Source organism: Equus quagga, chromosome 20, assembly GCF_021613505.1.
Source record: "Equus quagga isolate Etosha38 chromosome 20, UCLA_HA_Equagga_1.0, whole genome shotgun sequence".
NCBI classification, from domain to species: domain Eukaryota; kingdom Metazoa; phylum Chordata; class Mammalia; order Perissodactyla; family Equidae; genus Equus; species Equus quagga.
In genome coordinates, this window is record NC_060286.1 from 10,815,651 (window position 1) to 10,838,051 (window position 22,401).

The window sequence follows — 22,401 nt, forward strand, 5'->3', positions numbered from 1 at the left end:
TGATACACACATTCTGGGTTTGAAACCCCTGATCTAGGAGGTAGTTTCCCCCTTTGCTGGTAATTGCCACGTAAGCTAGAATGAAATGCCTTGCTGACTTGCAGGAAAACTGATCTACTGGATCATTTAGTCATATGACTAAATGAATGATTTATGAATACATGTTTTTCACCAAGTGTGCCACTCTTGGTCTTTCCACAATGTTTCCTGCGTGTGATTTTTTTTATTAGTTGGGGAGTTTGTGGTCTCTAAGATAAGTTTTTCTCCCCCTTTTGATAGGTAGAAGTATCATTCACATTTTAGTTTTCACAATTGCGAAGAATTCTGTTGATGACAGCTGGTGGTGTCATGGTCAATTTGCCAGGTCCTTAGGGTGCAAGTTGGAAAGCCTCTGGAGCAGAATGTTCTGTAATACAAAGTGTCTGAGAGTCAAGAGGAGCCCAGCCCGGGGCCCCAGCATAGCTCCACAGACAGATGTGGTGTCAGCAAGGGAGGTTGGCGTGGAGGGATGTCTAAAGGTATCTGGGACATGCAGATCTCCAGCTCAGGCCAGACTTTAGGCTACAGGAGTGGTACATGGCCGCGATTCTATGTTGGGAGTCAGGAAAGGGGATGCATAACTAGGTGACGCTCTTTTCTTTAATGTGCTGTTAAGTTTTCTGTCAGCTAAAACCTTTTGTTTTTGTGATATAGAAAACTTTTTGTATGCTAGTGCAGCCAGCCTGTGTTAGGACATGAATTTATTAGCTGTTTATTTCTGGGAAATGTGATAAGAATTGATGAAGTTCTGGGAAATATGTTAGAAACAAACTCATTTTCTCAATGAAAATTAATTGCTATTAAGAACGTGCCACAAAACTGTCTCTCTTCTCTGATTATCAACTTCAGTTTCAATCCTTGTGTTTCCTGCAGTGAATTTTAGGTGCAAATAGAAGTGAATGTGTATTGCTTTTAACCTGTGATGATTTCAGGACTCCAATAGCAAGTCAGCAGCATTTTCTAGCACTGGCCCTGCCCAGATAATGGAAGATCTGAAATCAAAAGTAATCAAATGTGTCGTGGGGAAGCAGTAAGGAACCTGTGTCTTAGTGGAGATTGACTAGACTCTGTGTGGTCTCTGGTAGCAGTAGATAAGAAAGGATGAGACAAAAGAGCCCAGGAAGAGGCGGCTGTGTGAGTACTGGAAGGACACAGATTTGCAGTTTCTTCTCTTAAGTGGAGGCTTGTCCTCAGAGGAAGCCTGTGATTCTGGCTGAGTCACAGGGAAGCAGCATGATAATCAGGACTTTCCTGGGCACCCCTTTCTGGTGAACTTCAGAGGACCTTGGACAAATAGGGGCTCTCTTGGTTTCACCTGAAGCAAGAGTGGAACTTCCAGGCAAACTGATGCCACGCTTGGAGGCAAACCCTCTGTAAACAGTTTCCCACCGTGAGAGAACTGGAGCGTCAGTGGATTAGCCTGGAAACTCCGAGAACCCACAGACTGGGATGCATTCTTGTGCCCTGAGGCAGCAGTACTGAAGTTTGCCACAACTGAGGCTGGCGTGTTAGAAGCCGGTCTCTCTTTTATTCTCCTAAGCAGGGAGGCAGACTCCGTTAAAAGCTTGTACTTGTCGGTTGTAGGAATAAAAATCAGCAGCGCATGGGGCATAGGTGGCAATGGGAGTGAGACACCATCTCTCTGAATGTTCTTGGCGGGCCTCGCTGATAGATGTAGACCAGGGTGGTTAGTGTGGAAAGAAGCAATTGGGCCCCACCAACATTTTAGGCAGAATTTTGGGAGGTGCCCCAAAGGCAGGGAGAAGGAGGCCAGTACCACAGACCCAAGGTGGCAAACTGAGTGAAAAGTATGGGAAAGATTTGGTTAAGAAGCCTGGGACTCACCCTCAATTCTATGAAAGGCTGTTTGTTTCTGCCTGGCCTTATGTTCCTTCCTTCACAACTAGGCAGATGCTTCAGTGTAATACCCATGATAGCAGGGTAGTGAGGCCCTTTGCAGGGGTTAATTATATTCAATGTGCATTCACTAGGTGGGAGGAGAGGTTTTTTCCCTTTGGAGGGAGAGGGGAACGTTGGAAAGGCATGGACTCTGGTGGAATGTGGTGTTTTGGAATTCATGCTGTCTGACTTTGTTTTTTCCACTTGGCTGTGTACCTAGTGTGTGTCAGTTCCTGGAGCTGTGTCAAAGCCCAGATGGCGGCTTTGGAGGGGGCCCTGGCCAGTACCCACACCTCGCACCCACGTATGCAGCAGTCAACGCACTGTGCATCATTGGCACTGAGGAGGCCTATGACGTCATCAACAGGTACCGACAAAGCCAGCAGTGACGGGAGCCTGGAAGGCCCCCCGCCTGCTGACACTACACTGACTATTGCCATCTCCCGTTCGTTTCTCAGAGAGAAGCTGCTTGAGTACTTGTACTCGCTGAAGCAACCCGATGGCTCTTTTCTCATGCACGTTGGAGGTGAGGTGGACGTGAGGTGAGTGGGCTTTTTCTCAGGCTGCATCAGTAGATTCTAGAGCTTATCTGCCATTAGGGATGCCAAACCCAAGGAACCTGGGGAGGCTGCTGCTCTGTCTCACAGAATGACACGCAGCGACATGTCAGTGATGCAGTGTCATCATCATCGCAGATATGAGACAGATGTCCTCAGGTGTCATTATCACTTGACTTATATAAATGTCAAAATATAAGTAAGACAGAGACAAAATCAAATGCTTTTGTTTTAAGAATGAAAAATACATTTGTTTGGTATAAGATGATATACCATAGTGTATAATAACTGTGATGCAATATAATCTTTCATCTGTCTGGGAGAGGAAGGGAGAAGAAAGCCCCGTAGGGTCTTAGTAGATATTTTCTGAATGAATCTGATGAAATCGTGAGAATGTTTAACACCTGCATGAGAATTGCTTTGGGAGGTGCAGAAACCCTTACGGGCCGGCGGGCTGCAGTGAAATAGAGTCGTATTAACTGATTGGAACCAGTTGTCTCAGAATTATTGTTTTACTCAAGAATTGTCTGGTGTGCCTGGCAGGTAGGTACCCACCTGGGAGGAGATTGCTTGTGAACATGGAGGGAATTCACTGAAGAAGTCATTTCTCAAAGGCAGCGTATCATTGAGATTTTATACCAACTTCTCAGTATGTAGTCCGAGAAATGCATTTTTATATGAGGTTTCTATAGCAAAGCCATCTTACTGCCTATTTGTCAATGTGTGTGCTTCTACACAAGCTGATTAATATTCTGGCTTAATCATTGGTTTGAAAGTATGAGGGAGAAAAAAACGTGAAAGTTGTGAAGCTTGAAACACACTGCAGATAAAGAATTCCCAGGCTGCAGAGGCCTATAGTGAAGGATTTCCTTCTATCTGTAACCTGTCTGTCCAAACCAAAAAATTAGGCTAGGGATCTACCAGAAAAACTTTCTCTACTCACAACATTTCTGATACCAAATGTCTGTTTTTCCCCTCATCTTAAACAATTCTGACACTACTCAGAGTTAGCTCAGACCCCACAGGTTAACGGCTCAGTCCCACAAGAGTGCCCTTCACTTCAGACGTCAATCACAAGTAGCAGGTTCCCAGGTGACCTACACTTCTGTCTGACTTGGTTACAAATTGGGGGTTCCCATGCGCCCTGCCGCAGGTTCAGTAATTTGCTAGAACGGCTCGCAGAGCTCAGGGAAACACTTTACTTACTCTTATCGGTTTGTTATAAAGGGTACAAAGCCAGATGAAGAGGTATATGAGGCGAGGTCTGAAGGATCAGGAGCACAGGAACTTCTCTCCCCATGAAGCTGGGGTGTGCCCCTTCCCGGCAGGCACATGGACGCGTTCACCAGCCCAGAAGCTCCCTGAACTTAGGGTCTTTATGGAGGTCCCCTTATGTAGGCATAGTTGATGAAATCGCTAGCCACTGGTGATTAACTCAGTCTCCAGCCCCTCTCCTCTTGGGGGGGGGCTGAAAGTTCCAACCCTCTAATCACATGGCTGGTTCCTCTGGCAACCAGCCCGCATCCTCCAGGAGCCACCTCAGTGGCATAAACTCAGGTATAGTTGAATGGGACTTGTTAGAAATAACGAAAGACTCTCCTATCACTTCTGTCACACAGGAAATTCCAAGGGTTTTAGGAGCTCTGTGCCAGGAACTGGGGAGAAGACCACATATATATTTGTATTATATTACAATATCTCAGTGTCTGTTGTTAAAAGATAAACTGAGACATATTAAAAATTTGAAGTTTATTTGAGCAAAAACCAATTTGAATTGGGTAGCATCCAATCCAGCAGACAGAAAAGAGCTCCGAGGAGCTCTGCAAATGAGGGACTTTTATTGGCAAAAGGGAGTAGTGACAGGGAAGTTCTACTGGGCCAAAAAAGTAGGTTGGTTGTTGCAAGGTTACTGTCCCTTAGGGGACTGCAGGGGTCTGTCAGGCGGATGACCTCACTAGTGCTGATCAGGCTGTTCCTGATCCACCGGTTTAAGATTCCATTTCTGGGAGAGCCGAAACTGTGATTAAGTCTGGGTTTGGTGATGTGAAGCTTAGCCTAGGCGACTCCATTTTGAGCCCATTGCCTTGTTTTTAACACTGTAAATTCCAGCGAAGCCATATAACCATTGAGGAAAGGCACTATTGTGTTGACGCTTCTTAAGGAAAAAGATAAAAGATTTCTTTTCCCTTCATCATCACTACATTTTCATTCCTCTTCTATAGATATTCCAACCAAATACACGCAGTCTTGAAATTTAGCTTTCTAAAACTTCCTGAGATTATTAGGCAAAAGCAAACAAACCCTAGCAAGATCATTTTGGAGTTTTATCGCATATCTGGGTGACAGACAGTAGACTGTCTTCAAGGAGGGAGAAGGTCAGTGTCGCTCAAGTGTAGATGGCCTGGGAGGCAGTGGGAGACATGGAGCTGGAAGGACAGGCTGGGAACAGACTGAGGGGCCCTGAAGTCTCCTTAAGAAATCTGGAGTTTGTCTTAAGGGCGGTAGGAAGCCACTGACAAGTTTTAAGTAGGGAGCGACATGATCTGATTTGTTTTTATTAGAAGTTCTCCAGTTGCAGTGAATAGATTGTAGTGTTTTAGTAAAAGTCGTCTGGTTCCAGGGCTGGAGGGAAGAAGAGTGGACAGGAGATTAACCCAGGTCCTGGTGACAGCAGCAAGGCTGGAGAGTAGTGGGCAGATCTGAGAGAGGTGATGATTGGATGGAGGGAGAGAGGAAGAAACGGCCTCAGTGTGAGATCTAGGACGAGTGGCTTCTGGTGTCACATCTCAGTTCTTCCCTTTACGAGAGGCAAGCTACGTTGTTGGCTGCCTCCATACCTCAGAGGTTACATTAGGATTCAAGGGCAGATACTTTTGAACCCCTTTGAGAGGCTCAAGACCTAAAGGAAATTAGATCAGACCTTCGAATTAGTGATAACATTAGGCACGTGGGACTCTTTCAGGCTTCCAGCGCCTGCTGGTATAACACAACCTGTGCTGTGCTTTTGGGCAGAGTGAGCAGGCTGATAAAAATGCTGGTGGGGTAACGGTGCTTGCAGCTTCTGCAGAGGTTTCTCTGGAATACGTCAGGAGGCTTGGCTTAGTATTCTGTCTGTATTGAATGATGTGGAAAGTACACCTTTCTCTTCCTTTCCTATTATATTCCTTAGGGGCAGTTAGAAAAAGGATTGGTCAGCAGAATTAGAACAAACAGCTTTTGTCTTCAACATAAAATGGAGCTGAGATGCTGGGTATTTGAAAAGACCATAGAAAGGAAGAAAAGACAGTTTGTAGGTGTGTTCCATAATGGAGGGAGAAGCTGAAATAAAATGTGTCCTGAGAAGAATTAGGGCTGGGAGGATGGAATGCAACAATTACTCCAAATCAAGTAGGATAACATTAAAAAAATAGACGCGCTCTTTCCTCTCCATTTAAAAGTGTGTGTGTGTGTCTGTACTAGTGAGGTGCTTGAAATCAAAGCGCTTCTCTCCCTCTAGAGGCCTAAGGAATGTATCTGAGTGGGCTCAGCTATTCCTGTCTCTCTTGTCTGGTCTAAGCAGCCATTAGGGTTTGGTGGCCTACTTTGGAGTGGGTCTCTTGGAGAAAAAATATAGTTAACCTTTAATGTATCCATGCCGTAAACAGGTAGAAATCCTGGATCTAAAATAGCACTGACATCTGAATGAATGAACATATCAGAAATACCTGAATGACACCAGGGACTTTTGGGAGCCATTGTAGGTCTTTGAAAGAAGACCTAAATTCACTTTTGACTTGAATTGACGTGGCTGTTATTTCCTCTGATGTAGATTTGACCATGTGCAGGCAGGGAGAATAGAATGTCATGTTCTTTCACTGAAGCCATGCTGTGAGCAACTCTATCCAAACAGAATGTCAAACCTCTCAGTTGGCGACCAAGGAGGACTGACTATGTGCCAAGAGTGAGGCCGGGAGGTGGTTACAGCTCACTAGGCAAAGAGAGCAATCCGCTCAGAAGTCCAGTGAGCCTTATTTAGGCTCTTCCGTGAAGCTTAACACTTTTCCCTCTCTTTCTGTCCCTCCAGAAGTGCATACTGTGCCGCCTCGGTAGCTTCTCTGACCAACATCATCACGCCAGACCTCTTTGAGGGCACTGCTGAATGGATAGCAAGGTGAGAGAAGCTGGGCTTTGTCCTGGCCTTGTAGATAGCAGGCGGTTAAGACTTCTGAAAAATAGCGAAAATGGAAAAGGACACGAAGAGAAGATAAAATTAGAAGAGATATGTTAGGGTTGTAGATTGTGCACTTCAAAAATAAAAATTTTCTTTTTTCCAAACTTTCTTTAATGTTTATTGTAGTTTAGATTGACAAGGATCAAAAACTTGGGTGAACAGTATTGGTGGGATTTACCCATCGTGGAGAGCAGTTTGGTGACTCAAAGTTGCCCTTGCTGACGACCCAATAATTCCACTCCTCCAGAAACTCTCACACACTTGTATGAAAGAGACAAGCACAGCACTTGTTTGTAAGAGCAAAAAGCTGGAAAACAGGTTAAATGTTCATAAGCACCAGATGGATAAGTAAGTTGTGGTTTAGTCACGTTGGTGTATAACATAGCAGTTAAAATGAATGAATCAGAGCTCCATGTATCAATATGGGTAAATCTCAAAAACACTATGGAGGGGGCTGGCCTGGTGGTGTATTGGCTGAGTTCGGTGCACATGCTTTGGAGGCCCAGAGTTCACGGGTTTGGAGCCTGGGCGCAGACTTACACCACTCATCAAGCCATGCTGTGGCAGCAACTCACATACAAATAGAGGAAGATTGGCACAGATGTTAGCTCAGGGTCACTCTTCCTCACCAAAAAAAGCAAAAAACAAAAAACAAAATAAATGTTGAGTAAAAAAAAAATAATAAGTTAAAGAAAACATGCAGATCAGCACATTTACTTAAAATTTGAAAACATGCAAAACAATTCTATGTTGTTTATGGGAAGAATCACATGTAGTAATATAAAAACATACATGGGAAGGATAAACACCGAATTCAAGACCATGGTTACTTCTGGGGAGAGAGCAAAGGAAATGAGATCAGGAGAGGTCTCCACATGTACGCAGGAGACTCCAGCTGTGTCTGTAATTGTTCATTTCTGTAAAATGAAAAAAAAGACCTGAAGTGTATATGGCTAAATCAAAGCTAGGTGTCAGATACGTGCGTTTCTATATATTATTTCCTCTACTTTCCTGGATGCTTCAAATATTTCATAATTTAAAAAAAAGAAAACAAAAGATATAGCAGATATGTATGTACTGTTATGAAATAATATCCAAGCCGTTTTGTTCTATTTTGTTTTTTGCATTTTTATTTGTGTCAAAGTAGTACTTACTACTATGAAAATATAAGTTACAGCCAAACCAGATAATGTACCATGATCTTATTTACTTTTTTGTATAACTTTTATTTTCCTGGATTTAATTATTACCTCTTTTTTTAAATGTATGTAAATTCATGAATTCATTCCCAGATTTTCTACCAGAGCCAGAAAGTTACTCTCAATACACTCAAACGCTTCAGGGAATGTATCAGTTCTCATGTGTGTGCGTGTGTGCGTGCGTGTGTGCATGTGTGTGGGTTGTGCCTTATCCCTCCTGGTGGCTTCTGCCCTCCTGCTTCAGTCTGGACAGATTGCTCTCAGGTTGCTGCACAGCAGGCATCCAGAACCTTCTTCTCCGCATGAAATTCACTTCACTTCTCTCCTTTGTTGAAGTCCCTGTCCTGCTTTTTCTTGGTTTACCTACTCATTTTAATGAAACACGTACTCCAATAGATCCCAAAAAAGAGGACTTGGGAAATACATTTTTAAGATTTTGCATGTATCTTTATTCTAGTCTCACACTTGATTGATAGTTTATTTGGTTAGACATTTCTAAATTGTAAACTGTGTAAATTGTATTCTTTCAGAATTTTTTAGAATTGCTCCATTATCTTCTGGCTTCCAGTGTCATTGTTAAAAAGGCTGATAATAAGAATAACCAGCATTTACTGAGGACTTGGTGTGTGATGCTCAGTAGTAAGGTAGCTGTAGTTTAGAGACTGAGAGTATGGGCTTTTGAGCTAGACTGCCTGAGTTGGGTTCTTTTTATACTTTCTGTTTCTCATTTGAGATTTCCCATCTTTTTATTCATCACAAGTGTATTTTTCTTCACTGAGGTAAATGTATAGTTATAATATCTGCTTTAAAATTCTTGTCTGGTAATTTCAGCATCTAGCTATCTTAGAATTGGCATGTCACATTTTCCTGATTCTGCATATGTCAAGTAATTTTTGGATTGTACCCCGGACATTGTGCTGTTAATGTTGCACACACTGGATTCTGTTAGATTGCCCTGAAGAGTGTTGATGTTTTTGTTTCAGCAGGCAGTCGACTTGGTTAGACTCAAACTGCAGAGCATCACACCTGCGCTGTGCGCTGGCTCAGCTCTTGCATTAGTTCTTGGTCAGAAGCTGCTTTCAGTTTGCCCAATGCCTGTGTGATTCAGGGGTTGGGTAGAAAGGAGCAAAGTTTAAACACAGAACTTGGGGTTTTCCTTCTCTGGCCCTCCTCTTTCTGGATTCCTCAATTTCTGTCAGCCTGGTTCTTCTTGCCAGAGAGATGTGGGCTTTCCATTAGTTTCACCTGCCCTTCCCTGACCGCTGACCTGCCGCTGCCACCACTGGGTGTCTCTAGGCATCCTCAGGGCAAACGGTGAAGGGAAATACCGCTGCGGGAGGGGAGGGACTGCCTGCCTGCTGTCGTCTGCTCCAACTTTCAAATCTGCCTGCCTTTTTTAGTCTGCTGAGCCCTTGGGCAGTTGTGTCTGTGTGTTTTGTCCAGAGTGGATGGCCATTATTTACAGGAGCATCGGTTTTTAGGCACTTAGTAGATGTGGACCTCTGACTGCCTGGGTTTCAATTCCAGTTTTATCGTTTATTAGCTTTATGCCTTGGACAAGTTATTGGACTTCTCCATGTCATAGTTTCCTTACATGTCAAATGGCGGGATATTGAATTTGATATTAAGCTGGAATACAGAGAAGTTAAGTGACCACAACCTGTTATGGTGACCATTGTTCTTTCCTGCCTCCCACTGCCATTGTGGTTCCAGGTCTGTTGCATGTTTTTGTCTTCTCTTTTTCTCTGTCCCACTCCATCCCCCCCGCCCCCACCAGAAGCTTTTAGAATCTTTATTCTTGCTGTTTGGAAATTTCCTGCTGGTGAAGCGTGGTATGGATTGTTTTCCATTCATTATGCTGGGCACTCAGCAGACATCTTCATCTGGAACTTCATACACTGCAGTTCCAGGAAACTTTATTATGCTATTTATCGGATGATTTCTTCCCCTCTGTTTTCTATGTTTGTTCTTTTTGTAACATCCTATAAGTAGGGTTGGTCTTCTAATTTTTCAGACATTTTTGCCCATTTCCCACCTTTTAAATCTTTCTTATTGTACTTCCCAAGAGACTACTTTACCTTTATCTTCTAATCCTTATGTTGAGTTTTTTTCCTGCAATTCTATTTTAAATTTTTTAGAGCTTACTTTATCCTTATTTATAGAAAAGAATACTTCTTTTTTTAATATACTCTCCTGTTCTTGTTTCAGGAATATTTTATCCTTGCAATGTTCTTATTTCATATACTATTTTATCTAGAGAGATAACTTTAAAAAGTTTACTTCTGCTCCCTACATTATTTCCTCCAATTTACTTTTGTTTGTTTGTTTTGGTCTCTCTTTCATATTAGAGACTTTGCTCAAATGTCTGGAGTTCATATTTGGGAGTCAAGTGTGAAAAGCCGATGGGAGCTGTGTGAGCCGGGATGAGCTAGGACGCAGCCATTCGCCAGGGATTCTCATAGGTCAATATCTGGAGGGTTTTGTTTTGGGCTTATTAGTTTCCCTGGAGGAGAATCTTCTCGATTCCTGGTGGGGCATGAAGTTGGCAGCCAGCTTTGTGAAATACTAGTAGGGAAAGGGGTTGAAGGGTGTGTTCAGATTGTAGACTCTCATTTAATCCCCCTGCTAGGCACAGCCCCCTCCTGTTCTCAGCTTTCCTGGATATCTGGGAATTCAGATCCTCTTGATTAAACCCCTGAAACCTCTCATCTTCTGCTGGGTTCAGTACATCTGCAGGGTCCCTGGAGGTCTAACTGTCTCTTTTTGTGTATGTGTGAGGAAGGTTGGCCCTGAGCTAACATCTATTGCCAATCTTCCTCCTTTTGCTTGAGGAAGATTGTCCCTGAGCTAACATCTGTGCTAGTCTTCCTCTATTTTATGTGGGTTGCCACCACAGCGTGGCTTGACAAGTGGTGCTAGGTCCATGCCCGGAATCCGAACCCTTGAACCCTGGGCCGCTGAAGCGGAGCGCATGAACTTAACCACTACGTCATTAGGCCGGTCCCTGTAACAGATTCTTATAAACATGTGCAACCAGTCGACTGGATTCAAACACATCCCACTTTTAGAGGGCCCTCTGTCTCCAGCCCCTGGGCCTCTCATGGGCGACGCCACCCTGCTTTCTGTGGCCTCCCCCCCTCTCCTGGGCTGCTTTAGGTTTCTTTATTCTATTGAGTCAGTTACTTCTTAGTTCCTTTTCTAGCTTTCGAAATTTTATTTCCTGTCTGTATTCATATCCTCTGGTATTCTCTTTACCCTTGTGGGTTTATCCCTTTTAAAATTCCTTTACTTTCATTTTATTGCGCTCTTGTGTTCAGTCTGTTATGTTTAGCTAAAAGACACTCCCAAAGAATTTGACTGAATTGCTCCTATGCATGTAAAATGCTCCCACGCATGTAAAAACAAAGGGAGGGAAATGGAATAAAAATATGTATGTTGTGCGCATTAGTGTGTGTGTGCCTGTGTAGAGGGAAAGGGAGTAAGACCCAGAAACTGACAGTGGTCACCGCTGGTGAGTGGGGGGAGGAGGCCAGGGTGGGCAGGAGACTTACTTTTCATTGTTTATTTTTTTATAGTGTTTGAATTTTTTTAATTCAAAAAACTTTTCAAGGGGTAGGTTAAGAAAAGTTAAGAAAATGAAAAATTTTACGAGCTTCCTTGCATAATCTCCACTCACCAGACCTTTCACACTTGAGCTGTTCTCTGTGCTCCACGTAGCTAAGTGTACCGGAAAGAAAACTTGGAGTGTGTGTGTTGAGTGGCGGGGAGGTTGGGGCTTGGAGGATGCTCAAGAAGCTGTACAGGGAATGGTAGCCAGTTTTTGACTCTGCTCTGTGATCTCCCTGGCTTGGGGCCTCTCTGAAAAAGCCCTGTGAGTTCTCAAGATGCCAGGCCTCCGGGGAGAGGTGCCTGCAGACGGGAGGTGTCACTGCTTCCTTTCTCTCCCGCCCGGCAGTTCTACCAGTCTTGGATGAAGTGCTCATCCATCTGTGCACTTGCACCACGGCCAGGACTGTGAGGCAGACGCCCCTGTAGAGAGTGTGATGCTGTGTACTTACTTGGAGATAATTGGAAGTAAAGCTCTATGTTGTTACGTGAAAATATACTGAAGAGAAAACTTCTTTATTTCATGGATAAAACATGTTTATTATAGACAAGCAAAAAGAAGAAAATCTAAACCAGTTGTAATCCACCACCAACCACTCCTTGGGTGTATATCTTTCCAGAATTCCAGAAAAATCATACAGGACATTATCAGTTTATAACTTTTCTCTTGTGATGTTTTTGGAACATCTTTAAATATCCTTCCATGGCGTCATTGTAAATGACTGCGCAGCATCCTCTTCTGCAGATGTGCCATAATTTGCATAACCAGTCCCTTCCTGCTGAGCTTCTGAGTTTCCAGTATTTCACTGTTATAAATGGGAACACAGTAAACATGCTTAAAATCGGATCTTTGGACACATTCTTACTTATAGGATTAATTCCTAGAAATGACTCTCTATTGCTGGGCCAAAGATTATGCATGTTTTTATGACTAGAAAATACACTCTTAATATATAAGCTAACCCCGAATAATTGTAATAATAATAAATGAGTAATTTGAATACAGTCATGCATTGCTTAACAACAGGGCTATGTTCTGAGAAATGCATCGTTAGGTGATTTCATTGTTGGGCAAACATCATAGAGTGCCCTTGCACAAACCTAGATGGTACAGCCTACCACACATCTAGGCTCTTGGTACTAATCTTATGGGACCAGCATCGTATATACAGTCCAAAATCTCATTATGTGACACATAACTGTACAGAGGAAATTCTAATCAAAAAAGGGTTTATTGTGAACATTTGTAAAGATATACATGTTCAGTATAGAAACTTTTTGAAAATACAGAAAAATAAAGAAGAGAAATATCAGCAATAGACCAGGACTAAAAGATAACCAGAATCAGCAATTATTTTTCAATTTTATTTTAACCTGATGGTTATCATACTATATATATGATTTTACAACTTTTTTCTAAAAAGTAATGATTTGAGGTAGTATGTTTGTTACATAAGTAAACTCTGAGTCCCCCCCCCCCTTTTTTTTTTTTTTGAGGAAAAGGCATTTCCCAAAGTTAATTAGCTAGCATTTTCCATTCATAGTTGTGTGATGGTTTAGGCCTTAATCTGAGCAAACTCATTCTTGGCCGTCCACGGTGGTTCCGTGCTTGTGGCCTCAGCCTGGCCACTCTGGTTGACACTGAGCCCTCAATCTGCTTTTCTCAATCTCCTCCTAGGTGTCAGAATTGGGAAGGTGGAATTGGTGGGGTGCCTGGGATGGAAGCCCACGGCGGCTACACTTTCTGTGGCCTGGCTGCACTGGTCATCCTCAAGAAGGAACGTTCCTTGAACTTGAAGAGCTTGTTAGTAAGTATCTGTTGATCCATCTTCCTCTCAGGCCCCAGGCCCCTGGTGATGTGGCTCCTCAGACACACAGGCTTCGGGATGGTTTGGCTGTGGGAAGGGCTAGCAGAGTTCCTGCTTTGAGCTCACGAACTGAGGAAGAGCAGCCCTTTTTTTTTTGAGGAAGATCAGCTCTGAGCTAACATCTGCTGCCAATCCTCCTCTTTTTGCTGAGGAAGATGAACTGAAAGTCCTGAATGAAGCTTTAGATGTAGCTATTAGAGTGCTCAGCACTGTTCCAAGAAAGTGGAAGGAGTGACCGTCTGCTCTCAGTTTTGGCTCCCTTCTTCCCGCCTTTCCATCTCCCTGCTCTAAACTTTCTACACAGTGTGTTAGGCCAACCCCCAGCGTCTTCTTGAGTCCCTCAGACATCTGGTATAAGCCAGAGTACCTTCCTCAGACTTCCAAAAAAAGTGTAACTTCAGTCTCTTAAAATTAGAGGTTATCGTGTCCTAGAAAGAATCTCCTGAGAGAAAAAGTTATGAGAAGAGCTTTGAGGCATTTTGAATCCATGCTTTTATTACCTGCTGCACCATGTGAATGTTTAATAACTACATTTAAATGAGCTGAGCAGAGCTGGGTAATTGGGTTGAGCAGGCAACCCAAGCATTTATATCTGGACTCCACGCTCTTGACCAATATTCAGAATGAACTCAGATAGCAGTCAGCCTCAGGGAGTCGCTGGGTCATAGTAACATTATCTTTGGAGGCCTGGTGCACAAACATGCACACACCCACGGCCACCAAGGAGACGTCTTTTGGGAAGCATTTATTCCCTGACCATGACCTCAAAGCAAACTAGCTGCAACTGACGTTCATCTCTTCTCCCCAAGTTCAGGCATCAGGCTCCCATCATAGAACCATTGTGAGACCCATCGTGAGCTTCCAAGAGAGTTTCTGTTATACTCTGTAGAGATATGACCAGCAGCATTTTGTCCTGATTCTTAGGAGGCCCCTTGGAGCATACTTTTCTTGCAGGTTCTTAAAAGCTTGAAGGATCATGCTGAAATGGCAGCTTTGTGCACTGGACTTAGAGTTTATTGGTTTATTTTAAAATCTGATCACCAACAAGGCATGAAACATAAAAGACCCACTGCCTAGGCAGAAATAAGGAATAGAATTAGCAAATGCCTCAGATGCAAGGACAATATTTTAGATTTGAGCCCTGTCTCTACCACTTCCTAGCCATACCCTGGGAAAATTGTCTAATCTGTTTTAGCTTGAATTTTTTTTCCTCTGTTAGGTAGAGATAACAGTTCTTTGAGGGTTAAAGGAGATAACATGTACAAACAGCCTGGCAGATAGTAGGCGCTCAATAAATGTAGTATCCTTCTTACCCAAACTGCTCCTCCCCTCCATTTGCTTTGGGAGAACTAGGACCCATATCTGAAGGATTTTGTGAGTTCATGTAGCCAAAGGAAACAGAATAAGCCCATGGGCTTAGGCACCAGAAACAGTTGATGAGTCTGGCTTAAAAGCACTTAAACTGTGGGGTAAGTAAAGAAGAAGGGGCTCCCCACTGTTGTCTTGAGTAATGCTTAGCCGACTCTCATTAAATGGCATCGTCCCTAAAGCATTGATTCCTTTCAGACCCACTGGGGATATATTTGTGCCTGTACCTGCAGTGTAGTTTCCTGTGTCTTTCTTTTAAGAATTTGGGGTTGGACTCTCTATGCTTGAGTGTTGCCTTGAACAGGGGTATAAGCTACACTCTGCAGCTGTTAACTTAAAGGAGGGCCCCCCCCCCCCCCCCCGCCCCCCACCTTCTGCAAAGGGCTCTTAGCGGCTACTATCAGGAACTCAGTCCAGTAAGAATCTAGGAACAGGGGAATTTCTGTCCCTTTCGGTTTGGTAGGCAGCTCCTTGAGTCCATGGCTGGTGGCTGGAGCCGCCTTGGCGGGCTGGGAGGGAAATGAAACTGTCATTATCTGCTCAGCCAGATGGTTCTGCTCCTTCCTGGGGGCCAAACCCACAACTATCTTGATCTTAGTAGTAGAGTGTGTTTAGAAAACTTGGAGATAAGGAAGGAATGGTGGCATCATGTGTGACCATTGAGTGACATCAAGAGCCACTTTACAGCTTCAAAGTAAAAGATTTTCTTGTATCAGCCAACCAGGTTCCCCTGGAGAAGCAGAGAGGCTAGACTGACGGAGCCATCACTAGTAATCGGGACTAATGGCTTCTGCTTCCAGTCCTGCCAGTGACTTGCTAAGAGACCTTGGGTGAACTCCCTCAGGTGCTAAGTAAAAGTCAGGAAGTATATGAGATCATCTGATGACATGTAGCACAAAATTCCGTTTATCCGCTTCTCATAAACTTCCCTGAGCAGGGAAGGTAATTAGAAATGAGCCCCTGCTGCTCTTGCCTTAAACTCCTAGTTAAGCCTCATTTATTAAGAGGCTTCTGCAGGCCACCTTACAGCCAAGTTGGCCTCCTTGTTCTCTCAGCACCAGAACCCATGTGGAACCCTGGAAAAAGGGGTTAGTTGTCTGTTAGGCACAGAGCAGCAATCAGTGCTGGTCGCCTCAAAGGAGTCAGCTTAAATGCTCCCCTCTGCGTCCGTGGCAATGAGGGGAAGGAAGTACGAAGCTAAAGCTGCAGAACCCTGTGCCCGGAAGCCAAGCGATGGGAACAGCCTCTCCCCAGATCGGCCTCCGGAGAGCTCGTCTTGCTGGATTTTGTGTCTTTTTCATGCTGCAGCTGTCTCTCCCCTACTGTCTCATTCTCAGCAATGGGTGACAAGCCGGCAGATGCGGTTCGAGGGCGGATTTCAGGGCCGCTGCAACAAGCTGGTGGACGGCTGCTACTCCTTCTGGCAGGCAGGGCTCCTCCCCCTGCTCCACCGCGCGCTGCACGCTCAAGGTGAGCCTGGGAGCTGTTGGCAGGGGCTAGATGATTTCCTTGGCTGCTAAACAAGTCAGGAAGCCTTTTTTAGAGGGCTTGAAATGAACTCCGTCTGTCCTGGATTTTGAGCGCCCCATGTGGAACCTCCTGCCTAAAAGCATGCATGTGCAGACTAAGATTTAGTTCCAGTGGTTTAGGGGTCATTGTGCTTCAGAGTGGCCATGGCTAGGAGGAGGCAAGTGCCTGGCCTGGGCTCCATGGTGACTGCCACCTCACCTGGGTGTGAAGCCACTGTTTCCATTGGAGAGCTCTGTATTGGTCCTGTTAGGACTGAAAACCCATGCTGTGCACATGGTTGCAACAGTGACGGAAAAGGCAATTGCATAAAGGGGCAGATAACTAGAACCCATGGAGAAAAGACCCACCATGTCTGGCTGGCTGCGTAGTTGCCGCCATTAGAAATGGTGTACTGGGGCCGGCCCGGTGGTGCAGCGGTTAAGTGCGCATGTTCTGCTTTGGCAGCCGGCGGTTCGACGGTTTGGATCCCAGGTGCGGACATGGCACCCCTTGGCAAGCCATGTTGTGGCAGGCATCCCACATATAAAGTAGAGGAAGATAGGCATGGATGTTAGCTCAGGGCCTGTCTTCCTCAGCAAAAAGAGGAGGATTGGCAGCAGTTAGATCAGGGCTAATCTTCCTAAGAAAAAAATGTTGTACAGTCATGTGCTGCATAACAATGTTTCAGTCAATGACAGACCATGTATACAACGGTGGTCCCATAAGATTGGTACCATATAACCTAGGTGTGTAGTAGGCTATACCATTTAGTTATGTGTAAGTACACTCTGTGACGTGCGCACAATGATGAAATCTCCTTAATGATGCATTTCTCAGAACATATCCCGATCGTTAAGCGAGGTATGACTGTATTTTAAATTTACTGAAGAATCCTAAATGCAGGTTTGTTCCACCTGCACCAGCTGGAGTGGAGAGACCCATGTTCGTTTCTGTGGAGTCTCAAATGGGAATGCAAAACCAAAGCAGTCAGAGAGTCAGCAAAACTTCTTGGAGCCTTCTCGCATTATCTCTTGAAGTCTCAGGCTGCCTGCGGACTCCTGAATCATCTCTCATTTATTTTATGTGAGAACACGGTGTCTCTGAAGAAACCAGTGGGAGAGGGGAAGCCGTGGCTGCCCTGTTGGGTGCTGACGTGTTCTTGGCCCAGGGGAGAGCTTTTCTTTGGGTTAGTAGTTGGGTAATTAATTGCTCAGGTATAGAAGACGAGATTCTTTTCTACTGTCCTCCTGCTGACACTTTTTCGTTCTGAGCCCCTTTCTTTAGTTTCTTAATTTAATTTGAGTCGTGGCCACTTTTGATACTGACTTGAAGCAAAGAGCCTCAGTCCTGCCTGCCGCTCTCCCTGTCTGTGTCCTGAGAGTCCTTGGCCTGCGGTCCCTGGCTCTCAGTCTCAGGGCATTAAGACCTATCATTGCCCTGATTCTGCGGCCTGCACCGTCTCTGGCTTGACCACTATCGTAGGGAAATCGTGAATTCCTCGAGAGTCTAATACTTTCAAAACAGAACTAACTTGGGGTTTTCGTGATCTCTTTATCTGGAATTGGTGAGGTCGAGCCCCTGGTAAAACTGTCAGCCCTTTGCACACCTGTGCCTGGCAAGCATAAGATGCCATCATTCTGCAGTTGCCACTTAAGTCCGGAGAGAGCTGTGACAGGAGTGCTGCCTGCCAGAGCCTTCAAGGGGGCCCTCGCTGATGTTTCGTTTATTGTAGCCCAAGTTCTGGAGGCCAGTCACACTCAAAGCTTTGCCTGTGCATCTTGGTGCTTCCAGCTTTTTTTGCTGCCTGGGAGGAGCCCGTGTTGGGCCTGAAAGTCACCCACTTCTCAGAAGCAGTGGACTTGGACCAGCAGGGGTCTTAGGGGTCTGGGAAGAAGGGAAATGTTTTGAGTGGTGGGCAAAATACTGAGTTTAGGAATCAAAAGGAGATGCGATGCAGAAAGATATTCACAATATACTGTGATCAAAGTTACATTTCAAAGCAATCTGTATATAATTCCATTTTTAGTGAAGAGTTGACTCCAAAAAATTAATGGAAAGTATCTGGGTTGTGAAATGACAGGTGATGTGTGCTTTCTTTCTTTTTCATTTGTATCTTCTAACTTTTCTATAATTAATATGTATTTCTTACCTAAAGAAAAACAACAAAAGTTGTTTTACAAAAGAAGAGAAATTCTATAAAACAAAACAAGTAGCGAGGGGAAAACTATTTGTGACAAAGGATGAAGGGCTAATTTCTTCAATTTGACAAAGTCACACAAACCAATAAGAAACCGATGAAGAACCCAGCTGAGAAACCGGCAGAGGGCTGAACAGACAGAATAAGGACTACGCCAGTGTTTCCTTTCGCTATAGCCGCTACTGCTCCTAGCAGCCGGGACTTCCCAGCGCTGCCCTGGGCCAGGGGCTGAACTGAGTGTGTCACATGGATTTTCTCATTTGACCCTCAGAACAACCCTATGAATAGGTACTGTCGTTATCCCCATTTTACAGGTGACGAAACAAGGTCCAGCGAGGGTAAGTGAGTCGCTCTATGATACCCACTTGCCACCTACAATCATATCAGAGCTCTGCCTGTAACCACCACAGATGGTCATTAATCAAACGAAAAGGTGACAGTTAAAAGAAAGGCAAGTAAATACAGAGGATGCCATTCGTTTTTACTCTCAGATCAGCAGAGATTAGAAATTGATGCCCCCTGTCGGGGAGAGTGTGAGGAAACAGGCCCTCCTGTCCTGTTAGTGGGCATGTGGATAGGTGCATCATGTTTGGAGGGTAGTTTGGAGACGTCTGTTTAAATTATTTGAACCCAGCAAGTGCACTGTCAGGAATTTACTGGGAGAAATATTAGCAAAGGATGTGTATTGAAGCTGAGTTTTAATAGCAGACAGCCTAACTGCCCGTCAGGTTAACATTTGAATAAATTATGACTTGCCATACAATAGCTGCATACAGTTGGCTGACATGGAAAGCTCTCCAGGACCCACCATAAAGTGTGAAAGGGCAGGCCCAGAGCAGTCCGTGTGCACACGGGCTGGCACTCACACAGGTTTTCCTGGAAGTCGGCACAAACCCCTCTAATGGGTACCTTGGGGCAAGGGAGGGAGACTGACTTTTAACATTTTCTATCCTCTGTACTGTGCTTTTTTTCCCGTTTGTTTTACCACGTGCATTACCACCTTTATTTTAGTAGGCGAACAAATATATTTTTAAAAGGTGATGGTCATGTTGCTAACTAAAAAGATGATAGACACCGGCACACGGCAGCACCTGAACCCAGACCGGCCCCTGCGTCGGCACGTGGCCATGCGGGCGCTGCCTGACACATGGAAAACCAGTATTTGAGTAGAAGAATGAATTAGTAGTAGTATCTTGAAAATATCAAACGCTGACTAAATTAGAGAGTTACTCCGTTTTTGTGGATTTTTTATTTTGTTTTTGTGGAGCAATAAGAAAGCAGGCCTGAGAGTTTCTGTTGGAGTGCTAGTTACTAGCTGCTCATATGTTCTTTGGGACATGCCCCAGGCCTGTGTTTGTCCACCTGTGAAATTGAGCTACATGTGGCTACACCTGTCAGTTATTGTTTGAAAAACTTTTGATTTCTTGGATAAAAGGAACCTTTGAAATGGAAAATGACATTATAATGGGGATCTGAAATCTAAGGGAGAGGTATAAGGATTTAAAAGGCTGGTTCCAGGGCATGGTTATCACCCTGCAATCGGTTCTCCCTTCGTCTCACTATGATTGTGTGTGCTGTGTGCAAATTCATCTGGAGGTTCCTTGTCAAGTTTAGCTTTTAAACTTTTAAACTGAAACTCTGTAATCTATTTAATAATAAACAATAGCATTTTCTTTTCAGATTCCAATTTTGGCAATAGGTTATCATTTACCTTACAATAACAGTCTTTTATTTCTTATAGAATATGAAATAAAGGTATATTTTGTACAGATGTTTAATGCAGTTATCCTAAAGTTTAATAAAGATGCTTTTTAAAATATCTGCTTTCTTTTTTTTTTTTTTGGAGGAAGACTAGCCCTGAGCTAACATCTGCTACCAATCCTCCTCTTTTTTGCTGAGGAAGATTAGCCCTGAGCTAACATCTGTGCCCATCTTCCTCAACTTTATATGTGGGACACCTACCACAGCGTGGCTTGACAAGCAGTGCATAGGTCCACACCCAGGATCCGAACCGGCAAACCCTGGGCCGCTGAAGCAGAACGTGTGAACTTAACTGCTGCGCCACCGGGCCGGCCCAAACAACAGCTTTCTTGAGATATAATTCACATCCCAATAACTCACCCATTTATAAATAAGTATACAATTCAGTGGTTTTTAGTATATTCACAGAGTTCTGCAACCACCACCATAATAAATTTTAGAATTTTTATCACCCCCCTCAAAATCCCTGTACTCGTTACATATGCTTCTTTAAAGAAGAAATCATGAAGAAAAAATCAGTAGTATGATTACAGCATATGTGTAAACCATATATAATTTTTTAAAAGCCTATATAACCAAAACAAAAGAGCAAAAAGGGGAAAAAAATAGGTGTAGCATATGATGCAGACAAAGGGTAAATATAATAAAAAGCTAGATTAATAAAATTGACTCTTGGATCTCAGAAGACAAAGGACAAACATATTCTCAAAAGGAAATAAACTAGTAAACAAAAGTTATGGGAAAATTTCACCCTAATGAGTAATCAAAGATATGCAAGTCAAAATAAATAATCAGATACTGTTTCCTTTTAACATTTTAATTGCTGAGAACTTTTTTTTAAAGTAATTAATGCTAGAGATAGTGCAGGAAAATCTTAAATTTAGCTAGTGGCTGTATTAATTCTTAAGGCAGTTTATCAGTATTAAAAGCCTTAAAAATGTTTATTCCCTTCAACTGAATACTTCCACTCCAGTGAATCCATCTGGAGAAAATAATCCTAAACAGAGAGAAGATTCACAAAGATGTTTATTGCAGCATTTTTTATAGTTGTAAGGAACTGGAAACAACCTTGGAAATAAGCAGGAGATAGAGTGAAGGCCTATCATATATGTATGTATCGCCTACAAAGTCAACTGTGCTCACAGAGAAAAAAGAAAGAGGAAAGTAATTAAAATAGTACAAGCCCTTCAGTCAGCATGTGTCCCCGAGTGAGCGTCAGAAGGGACCAGAGGGCGCGCCTCCTGCGGCCGGGCTCCGTCTCGTGGGCCTCGTCTAATGTGAGATCTCAGGTGCACTCGGTGGCTCTGTGTGGAACATGAGTGGTTTTTGTACAAGGACCCAGATGTCAGTCAACCACAGCACCTCAGCTGGTGCTCAACCCGGAAAATGGCAATTGCTTTCCCACTGCCCCATCTCTTCCTCCATTTCTCACTTAAGGAATTTTGAAATGATTGTTTTCTTTAGTATTCTATACATATAAATATTCCACAATTAAATGTTTTGCTTACGTATTCTCTTTATATGCTGTATTTACTTTAACTTGGATAAATTTTTGCCATAGAAGGCTCTGCATTCATAGATATGAGAGTTTTGGCCCACTGCCTACACTGATGCAGTTACATTGTGCGTCCACTTAATGAAATGCTATATGGCTCTTCAGAATGGTGGTTATGAAGATTATGTTGCAGCACAGGAAAATCTATGCCTACACAGTCATGCGTCGCATTAACGACGTTTGGTCAACAGTGGACTGCATATATAATGGCAGTCCCATAAGATTATAGTGGAGCTGAAAAATTCTTATCGCCTAGTGACATTGTAGCCATTGTAACATCATAGCACAATACTTAGTTGCATGTTTGTGGTGACACTGGTGTAAACAAACCTATTGCACTGCCAGTCATAAAAATATAGCACATACAATTATGTACGGTACATAATACTTGATAATAAATGGCTGTGTTACTGGTTTATGTATTTACTATGCTATACTTTTTATTGTTATTTTAGAGTGTACCCTTTCTACTTATAAAAAGAAGTTTACTGTGGAGTATGCCATGTTATGCCCACAGCAGGCTTCATACGTCTTGTATCTCTTGCTTGCATCATTTTCTCTGTGCTTGATTTCAGTATGCTCCATGATGTTCTCACAGTGACAGAATCACCCAACGATGCATTTCTCAGAAGG

At 43.6% G+C, this 22,401-nt stretch overlaps 1 protein-coding gene across 2 annotated transcripts in view; it reads left to right on the forward strand.

The window, feature by feature from the left end:
- Positions 1–22,401, forward strand: part of FNTB (farnesyltransferase, CAAX box, beta) — a 65,084-nt gene that overhangs the window by 35,850 nt on the left and 6,833 nt on the right. For both annotated transcript variants that reach the window (XR_006886301.1, XM_046647253.1), the window contains exons 5-9: positions 2,159–2,305; positions 2,397–2,480; positions 6,559–6,645; positions 13,189–13,318; positions 16,084–16,216. Coding sequence is in view for 1 of the 2 variants with exons in the window: in XM_046647253.1 (XP_046503209.1) it covers positions 2,159–2,305; positions 2,397–2,480; positions 6,559–6,645; positions 13,189–13,318; positions 16,084–16,216 (581 nt within the window). In the remaining variant the exon portion in view is untranslated. The remainder of the gene's footprint in view (positions 1–2,158; positions 2,306–2,396; positions 2,481–6,558; positions 6,646–13,188; positions 13,319–16,083; positions 16,217–22,401) is intronic.